Here is a 23,644-nt window from a genome sequence, read left to right on the forward strand (position 1 = left end):
TCCCCGTTCACTGGGTAAATCTCTCTTATTTGCACCCTTCTCCTCCACTGCTAACTCCAGACTCCGCACCATATGCCTGGAATAGATTTCCTGAGCCGGTACGTCAAGCTCCATCTCTGGCTGTCTTCAAATCTAAGCTAAAAGCCCACCTTTGTGATGCTGCTTTTAACTCCTAACCCTGGGTAGCTGAGATTAGGTGGCAGAGCCAGTGGTGGGAGGCAGGGCTGGTGGTTGGGAGACGAGGATATTGCTGGGCAGACTTATACGGTCTGTCCCAGAGCCGGTGGTTGGGAGGCAGGGATAGTGCTGGGCAGACTTATATGGTCTGTGCCCTGAAAATGACAGATACAAATCAAGGTAAGGTATACACAAAAAGTAGCACATATGAGTTTATCTTGTTGGGCAGACTGGATGGACCATGCAGGTCTTTTTCTGCCGTCATCTACTATGTTATTCACTTGATCAGAACCCTTATTTTATCATCCTCACTTTATTATTCCCTTATCTCTTGTTTGTCCTGTTTGTCTGTCCTAATTAGATTGTAAGCTCTGTTGAGCAGGGACTGTCTCTTCATATTCAAATACAGATCTGCATACGTCTAGTAGTGCTATAGAAATGCTAAGTAGTAGTAGTATGTTGCTTATCCCAGAAATAAGCTGTGGGTTTCACTCAAGTCCATTTTAATAATGGTCTATGGACTTTTCCTTTAGGAAGCCATCCAAACCTTTTTTAAACCCTGCTAAGCTAACTGTCTTTACCACGGTTTCTGGCAATGAATTCCAGAGTTTAATTACATGTTGAGTGAAGAAACATTTTCTCTCATTCATTTTAAATTTACTACTTTGTAGCTTCATTGAATGCCTCCTAGTTCTAGTATTTTTGGAAAGAGTAGACGCTTCACATCTACCCTTTCCACACCACTCATTATTTTATAGACCACTATCATATCTCAACTCAAAGAAATTGCCGTGCTGCAGTATTTGTCTAGAGTCTGAAGCTCGTAATGTAATACAAAATATGCAGTGACCCTAGAATATGGATTTCACAGAGGTGTGCTTAGAAGTGGAGAAAAACCCTCAGAAACCTGGGACAAACTGTCGCAGGTTTAGAGCGGGGTTACCGACATTCACTAGTAACACACGCCCAGATTCTATCATGGGGTATAAAAAACTCCACTGTGTATATAGTGTGTTTGTTTTAAAGTTATATCAAACGTATGTGCTTGTGCTTTCAAGTTTTATCAAGCATATTAGATTGAAGAGGCTTTCAGCATTGCTTTACTTAATGAAAAAATAAAACACTCTTATCTTTTGTGTTCGACGGGGGCCACTTCCGTTTCACCCTAACATCAAGGCTTCCTCAGGAACAGAGCGTTGAATCGCGATGCTGTGATTAGCTTGACGGAGTGCCATGCGGTGACCAGAATTGAACACAATATTCAAGGTAGAGGTGATATGGATGGTGAATTGTACCTGCTGCTAAATGAAGGTTACACCCTTCCATACCCTTGTTTGATTATACCTGTTATTATTGGGCACACGATTGGGCATACTTTGCTTAAGTAGTCTTAACTCTAGAAACACAAATTCCATGCAACAGAAGTAATGGAGGCTCCCAGAAAAATTGGCACACTCCTCAATCTTTTCATACTGATCCCAAAAGTGGTAAAAGACAAACAAACCTTGGTTAGGCATAGTCAGTTCACTTCCATTCGCTTTCGTTCAGTATTCTTGAGCAAACAGCATGAATTCACAAGAGATCTTGTTCTGCATCCTATACAAACTTCTCTGCCTATATTTATTTTCATTGCCTAGCATGTACTCTCATAATCTCTACCCTTGTGATGTCTATTTTCATTAAGGACACCATACATCGAGATTTTCATAGTTGCTCATTGACCTCATTGACAGTGCAGCAGTCAGACTTGGACAAAGTGGTATTCTACATAGAAACAAAAATAAGACAGCAGATAAACCTCTTCCTGACTTCTTTCTCTGAGCTACCACAGTCTACTTGATATCAGGTTTTAGTCTTGCTTTCCCACTACTAAGAATCCTCTGTGTTTGCTCCCTAGCTTTTTCTTTATCATCCAATTACTAAAAGCTGATTCAAGCCTCAACCTTTCTTTCTGTGAACCAATGGATATATTGCTCCTGAGCCTAATCTCCAAGTCACACATTCTGATATTTTCTACAGATCCCTTTTCCAAAGGCAGCTCTATGTCTTTATCATAGAATAGCACTAAAGGAAGTGTAATCAGCCACAAGAAGGGAAGGTGACTACATTTTTTTAGTGCTCATCGATTATGTTGGTGTTCTCCCTCTATTTTGAAAGAACTGCCCACAGTATAGGTCTCTGTGGCACGCCATTCCTCTTCCTAGAGTAGGCTCTGTTTACCATCTTTTTGTGAACTGTGAATAAACTTGTTTATAGTTTCCTTCATTTACACATGGTATACAGTCCACAACTTAATGCTTGATATTTGAGTTATCTGCAGAATTAACTAAAATGTTACTCATTGATATAGCAGCTACACAGTATTACAAAATTTGGAGGGTGAAAATTTAGTCCATTACTTTCAATCATCTTCAAAGTCCTACACCTAGTTTTGAGTAATCATTAGTTTTTAGTGCAGAGTGAAGCAATTGCAGACAGACATATTTCCAAGGTAACAAAAAAATCTATTCTGATTTCAATAAAGGAACTGGAGGAAATCTTTATTGATAGAATAAATCTAAAGGTACAGTTAAGTGTTGCTAGATGCAAAGTGAGTGGTCAAACAGCAGTCAAGAAACTCTGACAATAGAAAGCAAGATAGCTACAATGTATAAGTAAAAGGAACCTTGGCTGGTGATGAAGTGGTCTTTGTCAATCACTATGGCACCAGTATTCTCCGTTTTATCAGAGTTTGGCAGCACAGTGTCAGAAGAGATGCAGTAGAATAGAGCACAAATAGGATCAAACTCGGGGTCTGGTTGCAGATCTCGTCTAGTCCGTGCATGCAGCTCCATGCTGAAGAGCGTGAGGTGCTGAACCTATCCAAAAACAGATTCAGTGCATAGAAAAAATACCAGTAAGCTCTGGAAACAGCTACAGACAATGCAAGGCACAGATACATATATTAAATTCCTATCTTTGGGTAATTCTAAAATACATTCTTATTTCAGAAAACTATGTAGGTAATATTCAGCTGCATTTAAACTGATACATATATTTAGTAACACTGTACCTATAGTTTCAAAATATTTAGAGTTATGGAAACTATATAGATATGGAGTTGAGAAGTATACTAGTGGTTACAGCACAAGGCTAACAACCAGAAAAGTACATAAGTACACAAGTAATGCCACACTGGGAGCCCAGCATCCTGTCCACGACAGCAGCCAATCCAGGCCAAGGTCACCTGGCAAGCTACCCAAACGTACAAACATTCTAAAAGCTAGGTTTAATCTCACTGCTCTTTGTGATCTTGAGCAAGTCACTTAAAGTCCCCCCACCCCCCATTGCCTCAGGTACATAAAGCGAATGCTACATACCTGTAGAAGGTATTCTCCGAGGACAGCAGGCTGATTGTTCTCACTGATGGGTGACGTCCACGGCAGCCCCTCCAATCGGAATCTTCACTAGCAAAGTCCTTTGCTAGCCCTCGCGCCCGCGCGCACCGCGCATGCGCGGCCGTCTTCCCGCCCGAAACCGGCTCGAGCCGGCCAGTCTCATATGTAGCAATACAAAGAGAAGGGAAGACACAACTCCAAAGGGGAGGCGGGCGGGTTTGTGAGAACAATCAGCCTGCTGTCCTCGGAGAATACCTTCTACAGGTATGTAGCATTCACTTTCTCCGAGGACAAGCAGGCTGCTTGTTCTCACTGATGGGGTATCCCTAGCCCCCAGGCTCACTCAAAACAACAACCATAGTCAATTGGGCCTCGCAACGGCGAGGACATAACTGAGATGACCTAAAAAATTTACCAACTAACTGAGAGTGCAGCCTGGAACAGAACAAACAGGGCCCTCGGGGGGTGGAGTTGGATCCTAAAGCCCAAACAGGTTCTGAAGAACTGACTGCCCGAACCGACTGTCGCGTCGGGTATCCTGCTGCAGGCAGTAATGAGATGTGAATGTGTGGACAGATGACCACGTCGCAGCTTTGCAAATTTCTTCAATGGAGGCTGACTTCAAGTGGGCTACCGACGCAGCCATGGCTCTAACATTATGAGCCGTGACATGACCCTCAAGAGCCAGCCCAGCCTGGGCGTAAGTGAAGGAAATGCAATCTGCTAGCCAATTGGAAATGGTGCGTTTCCCCACAGCCACTCCCCTCCTATTGGGATCAAAAGAAACAAACAATTGGGCGGACTGTCTGTTGGGCTGTGTCCACTCCAGATAGAAGGCCAATGCTCTCTTGCAGTCCAATGTGTGCAGCTGACGTTCAGCAGGGCAGGAATGAGGACGGGGAAAGAATGTTGGCAAGACAATTGACTGGTTCAGATGGAACTCCGACACGACCTTTGGCAAGAACTTAGGGTGAGTGCGGAGGACTACTCTGTTATGATAGAACTTGGTGTAAGGGGCCTGGGCTACCAGGGCCTGAAGCTCACTGACTCTACGAGCTGAAGTAACTGCCACCAAGAAAATGACCTTCCAGGTCAAGTACTTCAGATGGCAGGAGTTCAGTGGCTCAAAAGGAGGTTTCATCAGCTGGGTGAGAACGACATTGAGATCCCATGACACTGTAGGAGGCTTGACAGGGGGCTTTGACAAAAGCAAACCTCTCATAAAGCGAACTAAAGGCTTGTCCCGAGATCGGCTTACCTTCCACATGGTAATGGTATGCACTGATTGCACTAAGGTGAACTCTTACAGAGTTGGTCTTGAGGCCAGACTCAGACAAGTGCAGAAGGTATTCAAGCAGGGTCTGTGTAGGACAAGAGCGAGGAGCTAGGGCCTTGCTGTCACACCAGACGGCAAACCTCCTCCATAGAAAGAAGTAACTCCTCTTAGTGGAATCTTTCCTGGAAGCAAGCAAGATGCGGGAGACACCCTCTGACAGACCCAAAGAGGCAAAGTCTACGCTCTCAACATCCAGGCCGTGAGAGCCAGGGACCGGAGGCTGGGATGCAGAAGAGCCCCTTCGTCCTGCATGATGAGGGTCGGAAAACACTCCAATCTCCACGGTTCTTCGGAGGATAACTCCAGAAGCAGAGGGAACCAGATCTGACGCGGCCAAAAAGGAGCAATCAGAATCATGGTGCCTCGGTCTTGCTTGAGTTTCAGCAAAGTCTTCCCCACCAGAGGAATGGGAGGATAAGCATACAGGAGACCCTCCCCCCAATTCAGGAGGAAGGCATCCGATGCCAGTCTGCCGTGGGCCTGAAGCCTGGAACAGAACTGAGGGACTTTGTGGTTGGCTCGAGATGCGAAGAGATCCACCAAGGGGGTGCCCCACGCTTGGAAGATCTGGCGCACCACTCGGGAGTTGAGCGACCACTCGTGAGGTTGCATAATCCTGCTCAATCTGTCGGCTAGACTGTTGTTTACGCCTGCCAGATATGTGGCTTGGAGCACCATGCCGTGACGGCGCGCCCAGAGCCACATGCTGACGGCTTCCTGACACAGGGGGCGAGATCCAGTGCCCCCCTGCTTGTTGACGTAGTACATGGCAACCTGGTTGTCTGTCTGAATTTGGATAATTTGGTGGGACAGCCGATCTCTGAAAGCCTTCAGAGCGTTCCAGATCGCTCGCAACTCCAGAAGATTGATCTGTAGATCGCGTTCCTGGAGGGACCAGCTTCCTTGGGTGTGAAGCCCATCGACATGAGCTCCCCACCCCCAGGAGAGACGCATCCGTGGTCAGCACTTTTTGTGGCTGAGGAATTTGGAAAGGACGTCCCAGAGTCAAATTGGACCAAATCGTCCACCAATACAGGGATTTGAGAAAACTCGTGGACAGGTGGATCACGTCTTCTAGATCCCCAGCAGCCTGAAACCACTGGGAAGCTAGGGTCCATTGAGCAGATCTCATGTGAAGGCGGGCCATGGGAGTCACATGAACTGTGGAGGCCATGTGGCCCAGCAATCTCAACATCTGCCGAGCTGTGATCTGCTGCGACGCTCGTACCCGCGAGACGAGGGACAACAAGTTGCTGGCCCTCGCCTCTGGGAGGTAGGCACGAGCCGTCTGAGAATCCAGCAGAGCTCCTATGAACTCGAGTTTCTGCACTGGGAGGAGATGGGACTTTGGGTAATTTATCACAAACCCCAGTAGCTCCAGGAGGCGAATAGTCATCTGCATGAACTGCAGGGCTCCTGCCTCGGATGTGTTCTTCACCAGCCAATCGTCGAGATATGGGAACACGTGCACTCCCAGCCTGCGAAGTGCCGCTGCTACTACAGCCAAGCACTTTGTGAACACCCTGGGCGCAGAGGCGAGCCCAAAGGGTAGCACACAGTACTGGAAGTGACGTGTGCCCAGCTGAAATCGCAGATACTGTCTGTGAGCTGGCAGTATCGGGATGTGTGTATAGGCATCCTTCAAGTCCAGAGAGCATAGCCAATCGTTTTCCTGAATCATGGGAAGGAGGGTGCCCAGGGAAAGCATCCTGAACTTTTCTTTTACGAGATATTTGTTCAGGGCCCTTAGGTCTAGGATGGGACGCATCCCCCCTGTTTTCTTTTCCACAAGGAAGTACCTGGAATAGAATCCCAGCCCCTCTTGCCCGGATGGCACGGGCTCGACCGCATTGGCGTTGAGAAGGGCGGAGAGTTCCTCTGCAAGTACCTGCTTGTGCTGGAAGCTGTAAGACTGAGCTCCCGGTGGACAATTTGGAGGTTTGGAGGTCAAATTTAGGGTGTATCCTTGCCGGACTATTTGCAGAACCCACTGATCGGAGGTTATGAGAGGCCACCTTTGGTGAAAAGCTTTCAACCTCCCCCCGACCGGCAGGTCGCCCGGCACTGACACTTGGATGTCGGCTATGCTCTGCTGGAGCCAGTCAAAAGCCCGTCCCTTGCTTTTGCTGGGGAGCCGAGGGGCCTTGCTCAGTCGCACGCTGCTGACGAGAGCGAGCGCGCTGGGGCTTAGCCTGGGCCACAGGCTGTCGAGAAGGAGGATTGTACCTACGCTTACCAGAAGAGTAGGGACCAGTCTTCCTTCCCCCGAAAAATCTTCTACCTGTAGTGGTAGATGCTGAAGGCTGCCGGCGGGAGAACTTGTCGAATGCGGTATCCCGCTGGTGGAGATGCTCTACCACCTGTTCGACCTTCTCTCCAAAAATATTGTCCGCACGGCAAGGCGAGTCCGCAATCCGCTGCTGGAGTCTATTCTCCAGGTCGGAGGCACGCAGCCATGAGAGCCTGCGCATCACCACACCTTGAGCAGCGGCCCTGGACGCAACATCAAAGGTGTCATACACCCCTCTGGCCAGGAATTTTCTGCACGCCTTAGCTGCCTGACCACCTCCTGAAAAGGCTTGGCTTACTCAGGGGGGAGCGCATCAACCAAGCCCGCCAACTGCCGCACATTGTTCGCATGTGTATGCTCGTGTAGAGCTGGTAAGACTGGATTTTGGCCACGAGCATAGAAGAATGGTAGGCCTTCCTCCCAAAGGAGTCTAAGGTTCTAGAGTCTTTGCCCGGGGGCGCCGAAGCATGCTCCCTAGAACTCTTAGCCTTCTTTAGGGCCAAATCCACAACTCCAGAGTCATGAGGCAACTGGGTGCGCATCAGCTCTGGGTCCCCATGGATCCGGTACTGGACTCGATCTTCTTGGGAATGTGGGGATTACTTAGTGGCTTGGTCCAGTTCGCAAGCAATGTCTTTTTTAGGACATGGTGCAAGGGAACAGTGGACGCTTCCTTAGGTGGAGAAGGATAGTCCAGGAGCTCAAACATTTCAGCCCTGGGCTCGTCCTCCACAACCACCGGGAAGGGGATGGCCGTAGACATCTCCCGGACAAAGGAAGCGAAAGACAGACTCTCAGGAGGAGAAAGCTGTCTTTCAGGGGAGGGAGTGGGATCAGAAGGAAGACCCTCAGACTCCTCGTCAGAGAAATATCTGGGGTCTTCTTCTTCCTCCCACGAGGCCTCACCTTCGGTGTCAGACACAAGTTCACGAACCTGTGTCTGCAACCTCGCCCGGCTCGACTCCGTGGAGCCACGTCCACGATGGGGGCGTCGAGAGGTAGACTCCCTCGCCCGCAGACGTAGTCGGGGAGCCCTCCTGGGAGGTTGGCCGCAGTCGGCACCGCACGCGGTACCGACGTCGGGGACCTCACCCCGGGCGATGGGCCAGCCGGCGCCACACTCGACGGTACCGGAGGCGCAAGCACCGCCGGTACCGGAGGGGTAGGGCGCAACAGCTCTCCCAGAATCTCTGGGAGAACGGCCCGGAGGCTCTCGTTCAGAGCGGCTGCAGAGAAAGGCAGAGAGGTCGATGCAGGCGTCGACGTCAGAACCTGTTCCGGGCGTGGAGGCTGTTCCGGGCTGTCCAGAGTGGAGCGCATCGACACCTCCTGAACAGAGGGTGAGCGGTCCTCTCGGTGCCGATGCCTGCTGGGTGCCGACTCCCTCGGCGACCCAGAGCTCTCGGTGCCGACGCGGGGAGGAGACCGGTGTCGATGCTTCTTCGACTTCTTCCGAAGCATGTCACCGGAGCTCCCCGGCACCGACGAGGACGTAGAATCCAGCCGTCGCTTCCTCGGGGCCGAGGCCGAAGGAGGTCGGTCTCGGGGGGGCTGTACCGCAGGAGCCCTCAGGGTAGGGGGAGACCCACCCGAAGGCTCACCGCCACCAGCAGGGGAATGGACAGCCCTCACCTGCACTCCAGACGATGCACCACCGTCTGACGACATCAGCAGACGAGGTCCCGGTACCACCGACGTCGATGCAGTCGCCCGATGCCTCAGCGCCGATGCAGAGACTCGATGCCTCGATGCACCCGATACACTAGCAGCAGAGGAAGAAGGTCTGGACGCTGACGACGTCGATGCACTCGATGCCCCCGGTGCCGACGAAGAGCCCGAGAACAAAACGTTCCACTGGGCCAATCTCGCTACCTGAGTCCGCCTTTGTAACAGGGAACACAGACTACAGTTCTGAGGACGGTGCTCGGCCCCCAGACACTGAAGACACGACGAGTGCCTATCAGTGAGCGAGATTACCCGGGCGCACTGGGTGCACTTCTTGAAGCCGCTGGAAGGCTTCGATGTCATGGGCGGAAAAATCACGCCGGCGAAATCAAAAGCCGAAATGGCGAAAATGAGCACCAAAACTTAGAGGGAGAAAAATCTCGACCGAGGCCGAAAAGAGGCCTACCCCGACGACGAAAGAAAACTTACCGGGGCAAAATCTGAAAAAATACAGGAAGGGGCAAACGAAACCCGAGAGGGCTTCCGGGGCACTTCCCAAACAGTTTTTGAGGATTTTCCGAAGAAAAAACACGTCGAAAAAAGGACGCGCGAGGTCGACTTTCCGGGGCTCGACACGGCAAAAACACGACCGTACCGAGTGCGGACGAAAGAAGACTGGCCGGCTCGAGCCGGTTTCGGGCGGGAAGACGGCCGCGCATGCGCGGTGTGCGCGAGGGCTAGCAAAGGACTTTGCTAGTGAAGATTCCGATTGGAGGGGCTGCCGTGGACGTCACCCATCAGTGAGAACAAGCAGCCTGCTTGTCCTCGGAGAATTAGATTGTAAGACCTATGGGGACAGGGAAATACCTAGTGAATATGTATGTAACTCGCCTTGAGCTTTAGTTTGTCCCAGTATGGCAAAGCTTACATTCTTAAGGTGCAATCTAAATCCAAATTAACTAATTATACATTTACTGTACCAGCAGCCAGTAAATATGTAACTTCTCTTGAAAATTGAACTCTATTTTTAAGAAAACGTTTCCTAAAACAAAAACTAAAACAAAGTAATGTGGTTGCCATGTTAACCCATTTGAATTCACATTAAAAAAAAAAAAAAATGTGATACCTTTTTGTTGGACTAATACCTGCTAATGCTTAGCTTTTGGGTGCTCAAATTTCCTTCCTTAGGTCAGGACAGAATGAACAAAGTATGACAATACAATAAAAGAAGTGAATCATGAAAAGCATTCCAGTGATGGTCTGAAGGGGATAGGTATGTGGCGGTGGATAGGGGGAAAGGATGTTGGGTGATCAGAAGCTGACAGAAGATTTTTTTTAGCAATTGCAAAATAATCCATGTAATAATCCCTGCATATTACTTTTTTAAATAATATATAATCTTTATTATAAACCATTGATAAAATACAAACAGCTGAAGAACCAAGAAAACAAGCCACGAACAACAAGATCAACAAGTACGACATAGTGGTAGTTATTCCTCCCACCCTAACTTCTCCCACATAGAACAATCGTCAGGATCCAGATCACCTATGTTAACTCTTCACAGTGACCCAGACCCATTCCCAGTAGCCAGTAACAGAGTCAGTCCCACCAACCCCTCCTCCACAAAAAGGTGCTCTAGGTCACAAGTTCAGCAGATAACTGTGAGCGCAAGGTGAAAATCGATCCCACACCAGGGACCAGATCTGTTAAAATATCAGCACGCTCTAGGAGATAGCTGTTGGGACACCCAGCCACTACAGATGCATCAGATGAAAGCTCATTTTTCTGAGCACTCACAGAAGCTGCAATGACGCCAATACTGTAAAATATACTTCCAGGCCAGAAGAAAGGCCTCATGTAGAAGATTTGAACCCGATCTGAGGCCCAAAAAGACAAAATTAGAAAACTATCATTTATCATTATCTAACTACTTTTCCACATTCTCTAGCAACAAATTCCAGTTTAATTACATATTGAGTGAAGAAATATTTTCTCATGTTTGCTTTAAATTAACTACTTAGTAGCTTCATTGCATACCTAGTTCTAGTATTATTGGAGAGGGTAAACAAGTGCTTTACGTCTACCCGTTCCACTCCACTCAGTATTTTATAGACCTTTATCATATCTTCCCTCAGCAATCTCTTCTCCAAGCTGAAGAGCCCTAGTCAGTTTAGCCTAGTGGAGGAGTAGCCTACTGGTTAGTGCAGCCGACTTTGGTCCTGGGGAACTGAGTTTGATTCCCACTGCAGCTCCTTGTAACTCTGGGCAAGTCACTTAACCCGCCCTTGCCCCAGGTACAAATGAGTACCTGTGTATACTATGCAAACTGCTTTGAATGTAGTTGCAAAAACCACTGAAAGGCAGTATATCAACTCCCATTTCTCTTTCCTCATGGGAAGTCAACCCATCTCTGTTATCATTTTAGTCTCCCTTCTCTGTACCTTTTCTAATTTTGCTATATTTTTTCTGAGATGCGGTAACCAGAAATGCACAGAGTACTCAGGATGCTGTTGCAACATGGAGCAATACAAATGCATAACAACATTCTAATTTTTACCTGGGTGCCTGGATTCACATCAGGCTCTGCAACTTAGATTAAATAATTACACTTTCTGCTTATTTACAACCCAAAGTTTTACTGACTTCTGCTCAGTCTGTGTTGAGGCTTAAGTCCTCAATTTTAACTTGGAACTTCTTTCGTTTATTTTGGCTGGAGAAAAGAAATTATATCTTCCCTTCACATTACAAATAACTCTCCTCATACCCTGCGATCGGAGCTGGATCTACATTTACATCTAACACTCCTCCTGGACAACAAAGAAAAAGCCTACAGCAACCTGCATCAATTGGACCATCCAAGGATATCAGAACCAAAAACTATAAAGTTGATACCTGCAATCCGTGAGTTAAAATATTCTTTTAACTATATAACTATTTCTACAATTCTGAATATGTTAGATTTCTTAAAACTAAATAAAGGCAACCCCTCTCTGCATTGTCTCCTAAGAAATTCACATAGAAGTGCTAAGTACAGCCACTTGTTTCTCTATTACATAGTAACATAGTAACATAGTAGATGACGGCAGAAAAAGACCTGCATGGTCCATCCAGTCTGCCCAACAAAATAACTCCTATGTGCTACTTTTTGTGTATACCCTACTTTGATTTGTACCTGTGCTCTTCAGGGCACAGACCGTATAAGTCTGCCCAGCACTATTATCGTCTCCCAACCACCAGCCCCTCCTCCCACCACCGGCTCTGGCACAGACCGTATAAGTCTGCCCAGCACTATTATCGTCTCCCAACCATCAGCCCCTCCTCCCACCACCGGCTCTGGCACAGACAGTATAAGTCTGCCCAGCACTATCCCCGCCTCCAAACCACCAGTCCCGCCTCCCACCACCGGCTCTGGCACAGACCGTATAAGTCTGCCCAGCACTATCCCCGCCTCCCTCTGCCACCCAATCTCGGCTAAGCTCCAATTGCTGGAAGCCTTTGATCTCACAGGCATGGTCTGAATTTACAACTTTAAAAAAGGTCTGTTCTTTTAGATTATTTAAAGCCTTAACCCTGCATTGCCAAACTAGTAAGACTGCTAATCCACAGCATGAACCCCACAGGGTGGACTGCTGTGCCACTCAGTGAAATTCTGCCTAACTAGCTTCTGACACAAAAAATGCACCTTGGTCCCACAGATCATAAGACTTCGAACATCCCAGTGGTGTGTGGGAGAGGAAACCATAATCTCTATCAACAAAAGAGAAGGCAAAAGTGCAAGAGGTCAAACGCCTACAATAAAAGTACTTAAAAGATCACCTCATTGCCACACCAAAGCTACCCACAGCACCCCCAGACCACCCTTGGGAACTGTTACATCAAGAAAAATTGTCGGGTTAAAGTCTTGTATCCACGTATTCCCTTTGCTTTGAGACAAACACTCCTTTCCTTTCTTGTTTAAATATTATCATCCAACTTCTAACCTATCTATTTAGGATCCTACCCCAATTGCAGAGGACTCAAATACAAATCATTACACGCATCTACCTTCACATACCTCTGCACAAAATCATGGAATAAACTACCGAATGCTATAAAAACAGCGCGTGACTTGACAACTTTCCGGAAGTTATTGAAGACGCATCTGTTCGAAGAGACTTACAATAAGAATCCTCCTTAATGATTTGATTCCATTCTATATCTAAACCAACAAATACTGATCCTTTCTAAATTGATTATGTTAATCATATTATCACTATTCGTCAGTATATCTTACCTGTTTTATTTTGTGCTATGTAAATTATTCTACTGAGCTATTTACCTAATTTCTTACACAGTAATATGTTAAATTAGACCAAACCTCTTACCCTGTGTATGACTATACCTTTTGCAACATAATGTAAGCCACATTGAGCCTGCAAATGGGTGGGAAAATGTGGGGTTCAAATGCAGCAAATAAATAAATAAATAAATAACCAGTTGCTGTCCCTGAAGCAGACTTTTATGGAGAAACGTAGCCACATTGGTCTATTTTGCTTCATCTCCTGTGATCCACTTTCTTCCTTCGCTACCTAGAAAATAAATCCTGCTGGCCAGGATTTCATGTTCCCAAATGCTGTTTGTTTTGTAGAGCCTCCTCACAAAAATTGCATCTCCTATATTTGCACTGCGATTTGGCTCTCTCTATGCTTGAGTCGTGCAGTGCAGAAAGTTCAGCCTGATCTCATGGTTTCAAGTCCTTCAAGATTTCCCAAATGTTCTGCACTGTGCAGCTCAAGCTTAAAAGAGAGCTGAATCGAGGTGCAGATATGGGAGAAGCATTGTTTCTGGGCTTGGGGGTGGTATTTATATATGAAAGAGAGCAAGCACATGACTGGGTGAAGGCTGGCGGAGGGAGGTGTTTGTGAAAGAATGAGTGGAGGGAACCTAGGCCATGGCGATATGTGAAGTAAAGAGGCAACTGCCTCTGTTTCATCTATCAAGGGAGTGCTGTCACACAGCTGATAGCCTGCTTTGGGAAGGGAGACTGCTGGCTTTTGCCAGTGATTTGTAGGCACCTTAAGGGATAGAGTTACTGGTTTCTTAGCCCAGAGACAAAGAATATGTAAAGAGCTTTAGTAAATTAGTTTCTTAGCTACCTCTGATCTGGGAGGGGATTTCCATCCCCCCCTTCCTGAAATTCACTAGGGACAATAATGGAGAGATGGGGAAGGAGAATCAAGAGATGTCTCAGCTGCTTGCTCTCAAGTTTTTGGGCTGGCTCCTAGATTTAATGAAATTTGTCGATGCTTGCTGTAACTCACCTGGGTTTGGATCACTGTTTCTGAATCTGTGGTTTGGTTCTTATGGGAGTTAGGAAGGGAGAAAGAGAAAGCCTTTATATTTAGGAAGGGAATTGCAGAATCAGTCTCTATATAAGTAGATATTCTGCCAATAAGACTTAAAAATGAAAAACACATCCCGAGATATTCCAAACAAATAAAATATATGAAAATTTATTTAAAAGGAAGAACTACTTCTGGCAAAGGCAGCAATACCAGAAAAAATGCTACCCAAATAAAGTCAACTGACAGCAAATATGTAGTTAAGAGTTGGTAAGTGACTTTCAATTACATTACAAAAGGTGTAAGCTAAATATAAAAAAAATATGTACTAAAACAAGAACCAGACTTTACAAACATGCATGTAATGGAGAAAGGAGAAAAGTGATTGAATGTAACTTTGGTGAGAGTGGCGGAATACATGTTACCTCATGCAGTGCTTTTGCTTCTTGTAGGTTTTGCACACTGACTTTGAACCCATAGGAATTGTTTAGAGATGGTCCTTCAATCTGCGATGTATCATTCTTTATGCAGTTTATAGCAGCAAACTGATTCTGTTAAGAGACAAACCATGCAGAAAAAAGGATTTAGATATAATTTACTTGCTAGATTATCCTTGTACCTTTGCAGATTATGCTGGGATATACACAGACAGGAAGAGAGTTGAAAAGGTTTCTAGGACCATCGCTTCATGATACAGAAACAAAAAGGTGCTGCAGCAATCATATTTCCCTGTACTTTCCTACAACCTTATTTAATTTTGCTCACACCTTTTCAGGTACACTGGGTATTTCTCTGTCCCTGGAGGGCTTAGAATCTACTTCTACTATTTAGCATTTCTATAGCGCTACAAGGCGTACGCAGCACTGCACAAACATAGAAGAAACACAGTCCCTGCTCAAAGAGTTACAATCTAATAGACAAAAAATAAAGTAATCAAATCAATTAATGTGTACAGGAAAGAGGAGAGGAGGGTAGGTGGAGGCGAGTGGTTACGAGTCAAAAGCAATGTTAAAGAGGTGGGCTTTCAGTCTAGATTTAAAGATGGCCAAGGATGGGGCAAGACGTAGGGGCTCAGGAAGTTTATTCCAGGCGTAGGGTGCAGCGAGACAGAAGGCACGAAGTCTGGAGTTGGCAGTAGTGGAGAAGGAAACAGATAAGAAGGATTTATCCATGGAGCGGAGGCAATCTAAGGGCCAGATGCACTAAACTTTACGAACCAATAACGAGCAAGTAGTAAACCCTGGCATGCACTAAATACTTTTTTCCGACGACGGTAGCAGCTAACGCTAACGGAATGCAGATGAGCAAATTGTGTAGAAACCCTATTGAAATGAGATACACTAAGCTTTTCCGCTTGCCCTAACGCTGGAAAATGCTGGGAAATCTAACGAGAGGTCTGTACCTCTCGTTGGGGCTGTGCGGGCTTGGAAAACTTAATGTAAAAAAAAAAAAATTGGGAGGGAGCAAAAACGAGCAAGTGCTCGTCGGGAGCGTCCTTTATGGATAGCCTTGCCCCACCCACCCGAGGTCACTGCTCCCCGCTCCCCCCTCCATTGAAATCAGAACTTTACGCAGCCCCGGCCCCCCTCCCTTCCTTCCTTCCCTGAAATGACAGCTTCCCCGCCATCCTCTGCCCCCCTGTGGCTCCGCCCCCTGAGGTCGTCGCCGCCGCTCCCCCCCCTCCACCCGCCCCCCTCCATCTGTCACCGGGCCCTCACAGCGCCTCTCACCTCCGTGTGAAGGCACTGCACCGGCAACAACAGCTGATCGCCTCTCCGGACTTCCCTCATTTCCTCCCTGGCCCGCCCTCGTCTGACGTAAATTACTTTCATTTCAAGGAAGAAAGGAAGGAAGGAAGGGAGGGGGGCCGGGGCTGTGTAAAGTTCTGATTTCAATGCAGGGGGGAGGAGGGAACGGCAACCTCGGGTTGGGGGTGGTGGGGGGGGGGGGGGGGAGGAGGGCAAGGCCGTCCATAAAGGACATGTTTTGTTTTGCTTTTTTAATGTCCTTGGCATGCGCAGAGGAGCCAGCATAACGCTTGGCTGCTCTGTGCATGCTCTACTGGCCGATTATCCAACGGTTTTACGAAAGATTAGAGAATGCAAGTGAGCTGCAATGAGCAGCTCATTTGCATTCCCTTTCCTTCATACATAGCTGCTCCCTACTGATTCGCTATGGAATTCGGTACGGAACGGCTCTAACGACGACTTTAGTGCATCCCCCCCCTAAGTTTGTACCTGAGGCAACGGAGGGTTAAATGACTTGCCCAAGATCACAAGGAGCAGCAGTGGGATTTGAACCGGCCACCTCTGGATGTCAAGAATTCTAAAGAGTAAGCACAAAAAACAGAGAACAAGGTCTTCTGAAACATAGCTTGTGGTACCACATGGGGGGCTAGGGACTGTAAGAAGGTGTCATGTTCCAGAGTGCAACTCTCAGGCAGGGAGGTAAAGCAGCAAACATTGTGATGGAATAGGTGGTTGATCAAAGGTAAGGGTCTTATGGATCAAAATCGAAACTTTGTAGTGGATGCTTATCTGCACAGGAAGCCAGCATTCCTGTCGTAATAAAGGGGAAACATGGTTGTATTTCTGACCACTTAAGATCAGTTTAATTTTGGCTCATGGGAAAAGAGATTTGTCTTGGTTTTAGAGAAATTCAATTTCACCTGTTGTCTGTAATACAGGAAAGTATAACTTCTAGTTTCGATAGCAAGGCAGTTGCACTAGTGGGTCCTGACGATCAAATGACCCTAGGATCTGAACGCCATCTGCATAGATAAATGGAATAAAGCCAAGGTCAGTTATGAAGGTCACTAGTGGAGCCAAAAAAATATTGAATAGTAATGGTGCCAACAAGAATCCCTTTAGCACCCCACAATGTACAAGAGAAGCATCACTCTATAGAACACGGAAGGAAAGGTTACTCAAATAGGACTGGAACCAAGACCATGTCACACTGGTGACACCCGCATACCATAACCTCTCATCAATATGGCATGATAAACAGCTTGGTTATGGGATAGGAAATCCCGCACTATATTAAGGAGGGCTATCAGGGCTGATTCAGTACTGTAGAAATAGTGGTACCCTGTATGGTTCCGATGGAGAACAGAAGCTGCTTCAATATGGTCTGTTAAAATGGGACAATATGAGAAACTCGGCCACTTTAGAGAGGGAGAATAGCTATAGGGCAGTAGTTGGAAACAACAGAGTCAGGTAGCTTTAGATCCTTCGGCTTAGGCTGCACAATGGTCAATTCCCATGAGGATGGAAAATGGACAAAGGTAAAGCTAGATGTTAATATTTCGGTAATTAGTGAATAAAATGAGAACGGTAAACGAGCTAAAAGATTGGAGGGACAGGGATCGTGGGGTGCAGTAGTGTGTCAAATGGAAACCGAAGTCACAGATGGTGAATTAAAGGAAAAAAGAAGCTGTAGCAGTTGGGTAGAATGGGTATAATGAACTAATGATATAACTGGTGGCCACCCAGAAGGCAGAAAAGAAACAGACGGAGGCAGAACTGCACAGATCAGGTCTGTTTTTTGGGAAAAGCACTTAGAAAGGGTTGATGCTGTGAGAATGTCTGAAGGGAGGCGGGGGGGGGGGGGGGGGGGGGGGGGGGATTGGGTGGCCAGTATAACAGCATACCAACCTGTAAAGAGCTTCCCGCATAAGGTTGGAGTAGTAACTCCTCTTAGGAGTATCAATCTACTCCTTATATAAACAGCCATGTTGTTTATACAGAAGTTGGGCCTGTGTTGTGCCTCATTTCCTCCATGATCATTTATAAATGATGCAATTGCATCTTCAGGAGTTGGAGATTGGCAGAATACCAATTAGATTTCTTAGAAGCATGAGGAGTAGAGGGTCTCAAAGGCGCTACCGAGTCCAAGGCCTACCTAAGGGCCTGGTCCATGGCCTTGACCTGCTGGTCTAGCTGTAGTTGGCCAAGGGAGATAGAGACGCCATAAAAGTCATCCCCACCAAAAACAAAAATTGGACAATAGTGGAAGAAACAGTAAAATAAAACATCTTAGCAAATCATTTATCTGCAATCAAGCGGAATGAAGACTAAGCAAAAAGCTATGCAAAAGGTAAGAGAATCAGTAAAATACAGCTAAAAAGCAATGAGAAGGAATGATCACAGTCTGAGTACAGGATATGCAACCACTGAAGGAGGAGTAGCCTAATGGTTAGTGCAGTGAGCTGAGATCCTGAGAAACTGGGTTTGATTCCCACTGCAGCTCTTTTTGACCCTGGGCAAGTCACTTAACACTCCATTACACCAGGTACAAAAATACCTTAGACTATAAGACCACTAGGACAAAGTAACTGCATATAATGTGTACAGCGCTGCATATGTCTAGTAGCGCTATAGAAATGATAAGTAGTAGTAGATATTAGAACGTAAGTGTAGCCATACTGGGTTAGACCAATGGTCCATCTAGCCCAGTATCCTGTTTTCCAAACAGTGGCCAAGCTAGATCACAAGTACCTGGCAGAAACCCAAATTGTGGCAACACTCCATACTACAAATCCCACAACAAGCAGATGCTTCCCATGTCTGTCTCAATAGCAGACTATGGACTTTTCCTCCAGGAATTTGTCCAAACCTTTTTAAAACCCAGATATGCTAACCACTGTTACCACCTTCTCCAGCAACGAGTTCCAGAGCTTAACTATTCGTCAAGTGAAAAAAATATTTCCTCCTATTTGTTTTAAAAGTATTTCCATGTAACTTCCTCAAGTGTCCCCTAATCTTTCTACTTTCTACTTGTTCTACACCACTCAGGATTTGGCAGACCTCAATCATATCTCCCCCCTCATCCATTTCTTTTCCAAGCTGAAGAGCACAAACCTCCTTAGCCTTTCCTCATACAAGAGGAGTTGCATCCCCTTTATCATTTTGGTCACTCTTCTTTGAACCTTTCTAATTTCGCTATATCTTTTTTGAGATACGGTGACCAGAACTAAACGCAATACTCAAGGTGCGGACACAACATGGAGCGATTCAAAGGCATTATAGTATTCTCAATCTTATTCACCATCCCTTTCCTAATAATTCCTAGCATTCTGTTTGCTTTTTTGGCCGCCACCGCACACTGAGCAGATTTCAGTGTATTATCTACGACGACACCCAGATCTTTTTCTTGAGTGCTGACACCCAAGGTGGACCCTAGTATCAGGTAACTGATTCAGATTATTCTTTCCAATGTGCATCACCTTGCATTTGTCCACATTAAATTTCATCTACCATTTGGATGCCCAGTCTTCCAATTTCCTAAGCTCTTCCTGCAATATTTCACAGTCCACACGTGTTTTAGCAACCTTGAATAATTTTGTATCATCTGCAAATTTGATCACCTCACTCATCATTCCCATTTCCATATCATTTATAAATATGATAAATAGTATGGGTCTCAGACAGATCCCTGTGGCAAGCCACTATTCACTCTCCTCCATTGAGAGAAATGACCATTTAACACCTACCCTCTGTTTTCTGTCCAACAACCAATTCCTAATCCACACCAGAACCTTGCCTCCTATACCATGACTGAAATTTTATCAGGAGTTTCTCATGAGGAACTTTATCAAAAGTTTTCTGAAAATCTAGATACACTACTTCAACCGGCTCACCTTTAGCCATATGTTTACTCACGCATTCAAAGAAATGAGCAAATTGGTGATGCAAGACTTCCCTTGGCTGAACCCATGCTGACTCTGTCCCATTAAGCCATGTTTATCTGCATGTTCTGTAATTTTATTCTTTATAATAATTTCCACTATTTTGTCCAGCATCGATGTCAGGCTTACTGGTCTATAATTTCCCGGATCACCCCTGGAACCATTTTTTAAAAATCTGCGTCACATTGGCCACTCTCCAATCTTCAGGTACTACGGACGATTTTAATGACAGGTTACATATTACTAAAAGCAGAGCAGTAATTTCATGCTTGAGTTCTTTGAGTACCCTTGGATGTATGCCATCTGGTCCAGATGATTTACTACTCTTTAATTTGTCAATTTGGCTCAGTACATCTTCCAGTTTGCTTTTTTATATTTTTATTCTCCCTATCACTTAGCCTACAATTCCTCCTTTAAACCCCAAAGCAAACTTAAAATTTTATTGCTATCACATAGCCATGGTTTAATGACTGACAAGAATGGGTTCAAACCGTACTGGGCTATATTCTCTTTAGGAAGGACAGAGATGGCCAAAAAGTTGGAGGAGTAGCACTGTATGTGAAAAACATAAAAGCAGCTGAAATTCAGGGCAACTGGGGAATGGAGGAAGCAATATGGACCATCTTGGAGAGAGAAGATAGAACCTCTGCTCTGACAGGTGTTATCTACAGACCTCTGACACAATCAGAAAATCTGTACAAAGATCTAATTAGAGATATGCAAAAGCTGGGAATGAAAGGTGAAGTGCTGTTGCTGGAAAATTTCAACTTCCGGATACAGATTGGAGCATTTCATCTGAAGTATTGAAAAGAAGTAAAGATAGTGGATGCCTTTCAAAGTGTTCTTCTTAGACAAATGGAGACATAGTAACATAGTAGATGACGGCAGAAAAAGACCTGCATGGTCCATCTAGTCTGCCCAAGATAAACTCATATCTTGAATTTGTACCTGTCTTTTTCAGGGCACAGACCGTATAAGTCTGCCCAGCAGTATTTCCCGCCTCCCAACCACCAGTCCCGCCTCCCATCACCGGCTCTGATACAGACCTTATAAGTCTGCCCTCCCCTATCCTAGCCTCCCAACCACCAACCCCTCTTCCTCCCACCTGCTCCGCCACCCAATTTCAGCTAAGCTTCTGAGGATCCATTCCTGCTGCACAGGATTCCTTTATGCATATCCCACGCATGTTTGAATTCCGTTACCGTTTTCATCTCCACCATCTCCCGCGGGAGGGCATTCCAAGCATCCACCACCCTCTCCGTGAAAAAATACTTCCTGACATCTTTTTTGAGTCTGACCCCCTTCAATCTCATTTCATGTCCTCTCGTTCTACCGCCTTCCCATCTCTGGAAAAGATTTTTTTTGCGGATTAATACCTTTCAAGTATTTGAACGTCTGTATCACATCACCCCTGTTCCTCCTTTCCTCCAGGGTATACATGTTCAGATCAGCAAGTCTTTGGTCATACGTCTTGGAACGCAAATCCCATACCATTCTCGTAGCTTTTCTTTGCACCGCTTCCATTTTTTTAACATCCTTCGCAAGGTACGGCCTCCAAAACTGAACACAATACTCCAGGTGGGGCCTCACCAACGACTTGTACAGGGGCATCAACACTTCCTTTCTTCTGCTGATCACACCTCTCTCTATACAGCCTAGCAACCTTCTCGCTACGGCCACCGCCCTGTCACACTGTTTCATCGCCTTCAGATCCTCGGATACTATCACCCCAAGATCCCTCTCCCCCTCAGTACCTATCAGACTCTCCCCGCCTAACACATACGTCTCTCGTGGGTTTCTACTCCCTAAATGCATCACTTTGCATTTCTTCGCATTGAATTTTAATTGCCAAACCTCAGACCATTCTTCTAGCTTCCTCAGATCCCTTTTCATGCTTTCCACTCCCTCCCGGGCGTCCACTCTGTTGCAAATCTTAGTATCATCCGCAAATAGGCAACAAAACCCACAAGAGAAGAGGTGATGCTGGATCTCATGCTTCCAAATGGGGAAAAATGTGTTGAGTGTCCAGTTAGGTGCCAAACTGGTACCAACTCTGTATAGTTCGATATAGGAGCTAAGGGGAGTGCAGACACACAAAATTCGTCCTAGATTTCAAACATGCTGACTTTAGTTTAAAAAAAAAAAGGGAGTGCCTGAGGAAAGAGCAAGCAGGATGGGAAGATATAAGAAGTGGAAGGTCAGTGATCCAAGAGCAATAAAAATGGCAATGGATCTTTATGTGAGGAAAGTAAATAAAAGCAAGAGCCTATATGGTTCACAAAACAAAATGCAGAAAGAACACAGAAAAGAATATCATTAAAAAAACTCAAAGAAATGAAGAGGGAAATACACCTGGTAAAAGTACAGGTGGAAAAAATGGCTAGAAACAAAGAAAGGTGAAAAGTCTTTCAGGTATATTGGGGAAAAGAGGAAGGCTTGAAATGGAATTGAGACGGAAAGCTGCTGAGAACATATATTCATTTATTTATTACATATTTACCCCGCGCTTTCTCACATGTGAAGAATGATGAGAGAAAGGCAGACACACTAAACAAATATTTCTGTTCCGTGTTCATGGAAGAAAATCCTAGAGAAATACCTCTTTTGGCTGACAAAGACATATATGGGAGTAGAATAGGTACTGCACCATTCACTGAAGAAGGTGTTTATTTATGAACAACTGGAAAAACTGAAAGTGAACAATGCTACGGGGACAAATAAGATACATCCAAGGATATTGAAGGAGCTCAAAGAGGTTCTGGTGGGCCCTCTTAAAGATTTGCAAAATAGATCCTTGGAGACCGGGGAGTTTCCACAGGACTGGAGAAAGGCAGATGTGGTTTTTCTACATACAAATGGCAACAGAGAAGAAATGGGAAACTACAGACCAGTAAAGCCTTACTTCGGCAGAATGAAAACTTTTGGAGCACTGCTGGAAGGAAAGAATAGTACAATTCCTACAAACCAGTGACTTACAAGATTTGAGGAAATATGGTTTTACCAAAAGAAAACAGTGGCAAATAAATCTGATTGCTTTCTTTAGCTGGGTGACCAGAAAACTAGAACGAGGGCACCTGTTAGATATGGTCTACTTTGACTTAAGCAAAGCTTTCACATGGATCGTCATAAGAGGCTTGTGAACAAAATTGAAAGGGCTGAAGTTAGGACCCGAAGAGTTAGAAGGTAAAGTTTGCCTTTTTGCGGACGATACTAAGATTTCTAACAGAGTGGACAACCAGGAGGGAGTGGAAAACTTGAAAAAGGATCTGCGGAAGCTAGAAGAATGGTCTAAGGTTTGACAATTAAAATTCAATGCAAAGAAATGTAAAGTGATGCACTTAGGGAGTAGAAATCCACAGGAGACGTATGTGTTAGGTGGTGAGAGTCTGATATGTACAGACGGTGAGAGGGATCTTGGTGACTAGCAGAAGAAAGGAGGTGTTGATGCCCCTGTATAAGTCGTTGGTGAGGCCCCACCTGGAGTATTGTGTTCAGTTTTGGAGGCCATATCTTGCTAAGGATGTAGAAAGAATTGAAGCGGTGCAAAGAAAAGCTACAAAAATGGTATGGGATTTGCGTTACAAGATGTATGAGGAGAGACTTGATGACCTGATCATGTACACCCTGGAGGAAAGGAGAAACAGGGGCGATATGATACAGATGCTCAAATATTTGAAAGGTATATCTGCAAAAGAACCTTTTCCGGAGATGGGAAGGCGGTAGAACTAGAGGACATGAAATGAGATTGAAGGGGGGCAGACTCAAGAAAAATGTCATGAAGTATTT

At 45.7% G+C, this 23,644-nt stretch overlaps 1 protein-coding gene across 2 annotated transcripts in view; it reads right to left on the reverse strand.

Annotated features, from left to right (window-relative positions):
- Positions 1–23,644, reverse strand: part of REV3L (REV3 like, DNA directed polymerase zeta catalytic subunit) — a 567,479-nt gene that overhangs the window by 258,906 nt on the left and 284,929 nt on the right. For both annotated transcript variants that reach the window (XM_030199216.1, XM_030199218.1), the window contains exons 16-17: positions 14,595–14,720; positions 2,843–3,035 (exon numbers count right to left, since the gene is read on the reverse strand). In XM_030199216.1, coding sequence (XP_030055076.1) covers positions 2,843–3,035; positions 14,595–14,720 — 319 coding nt within the window. The remainder of the gene's footprint in view (positions 1–2,842; positions 3,036–14,594; positions 14,721–23,644) is intronic.

This window comes from Microcaecilia unicolor, chromosome 3 (genome assembly GCF_901765095.1).
Source record: "Microcaecilia unicolor chromosome 3, aMicUni1.1, whole genome shotgun sequence".
In the NCBI taxonomy this organism is placed as follows: domain Eukaryota; kingdom Metazoa; phylum Chordata; class Amphibia; order Gymnophiona; family Siphonopidae; genus Microcaecilia; species Microcaecilia unicolor.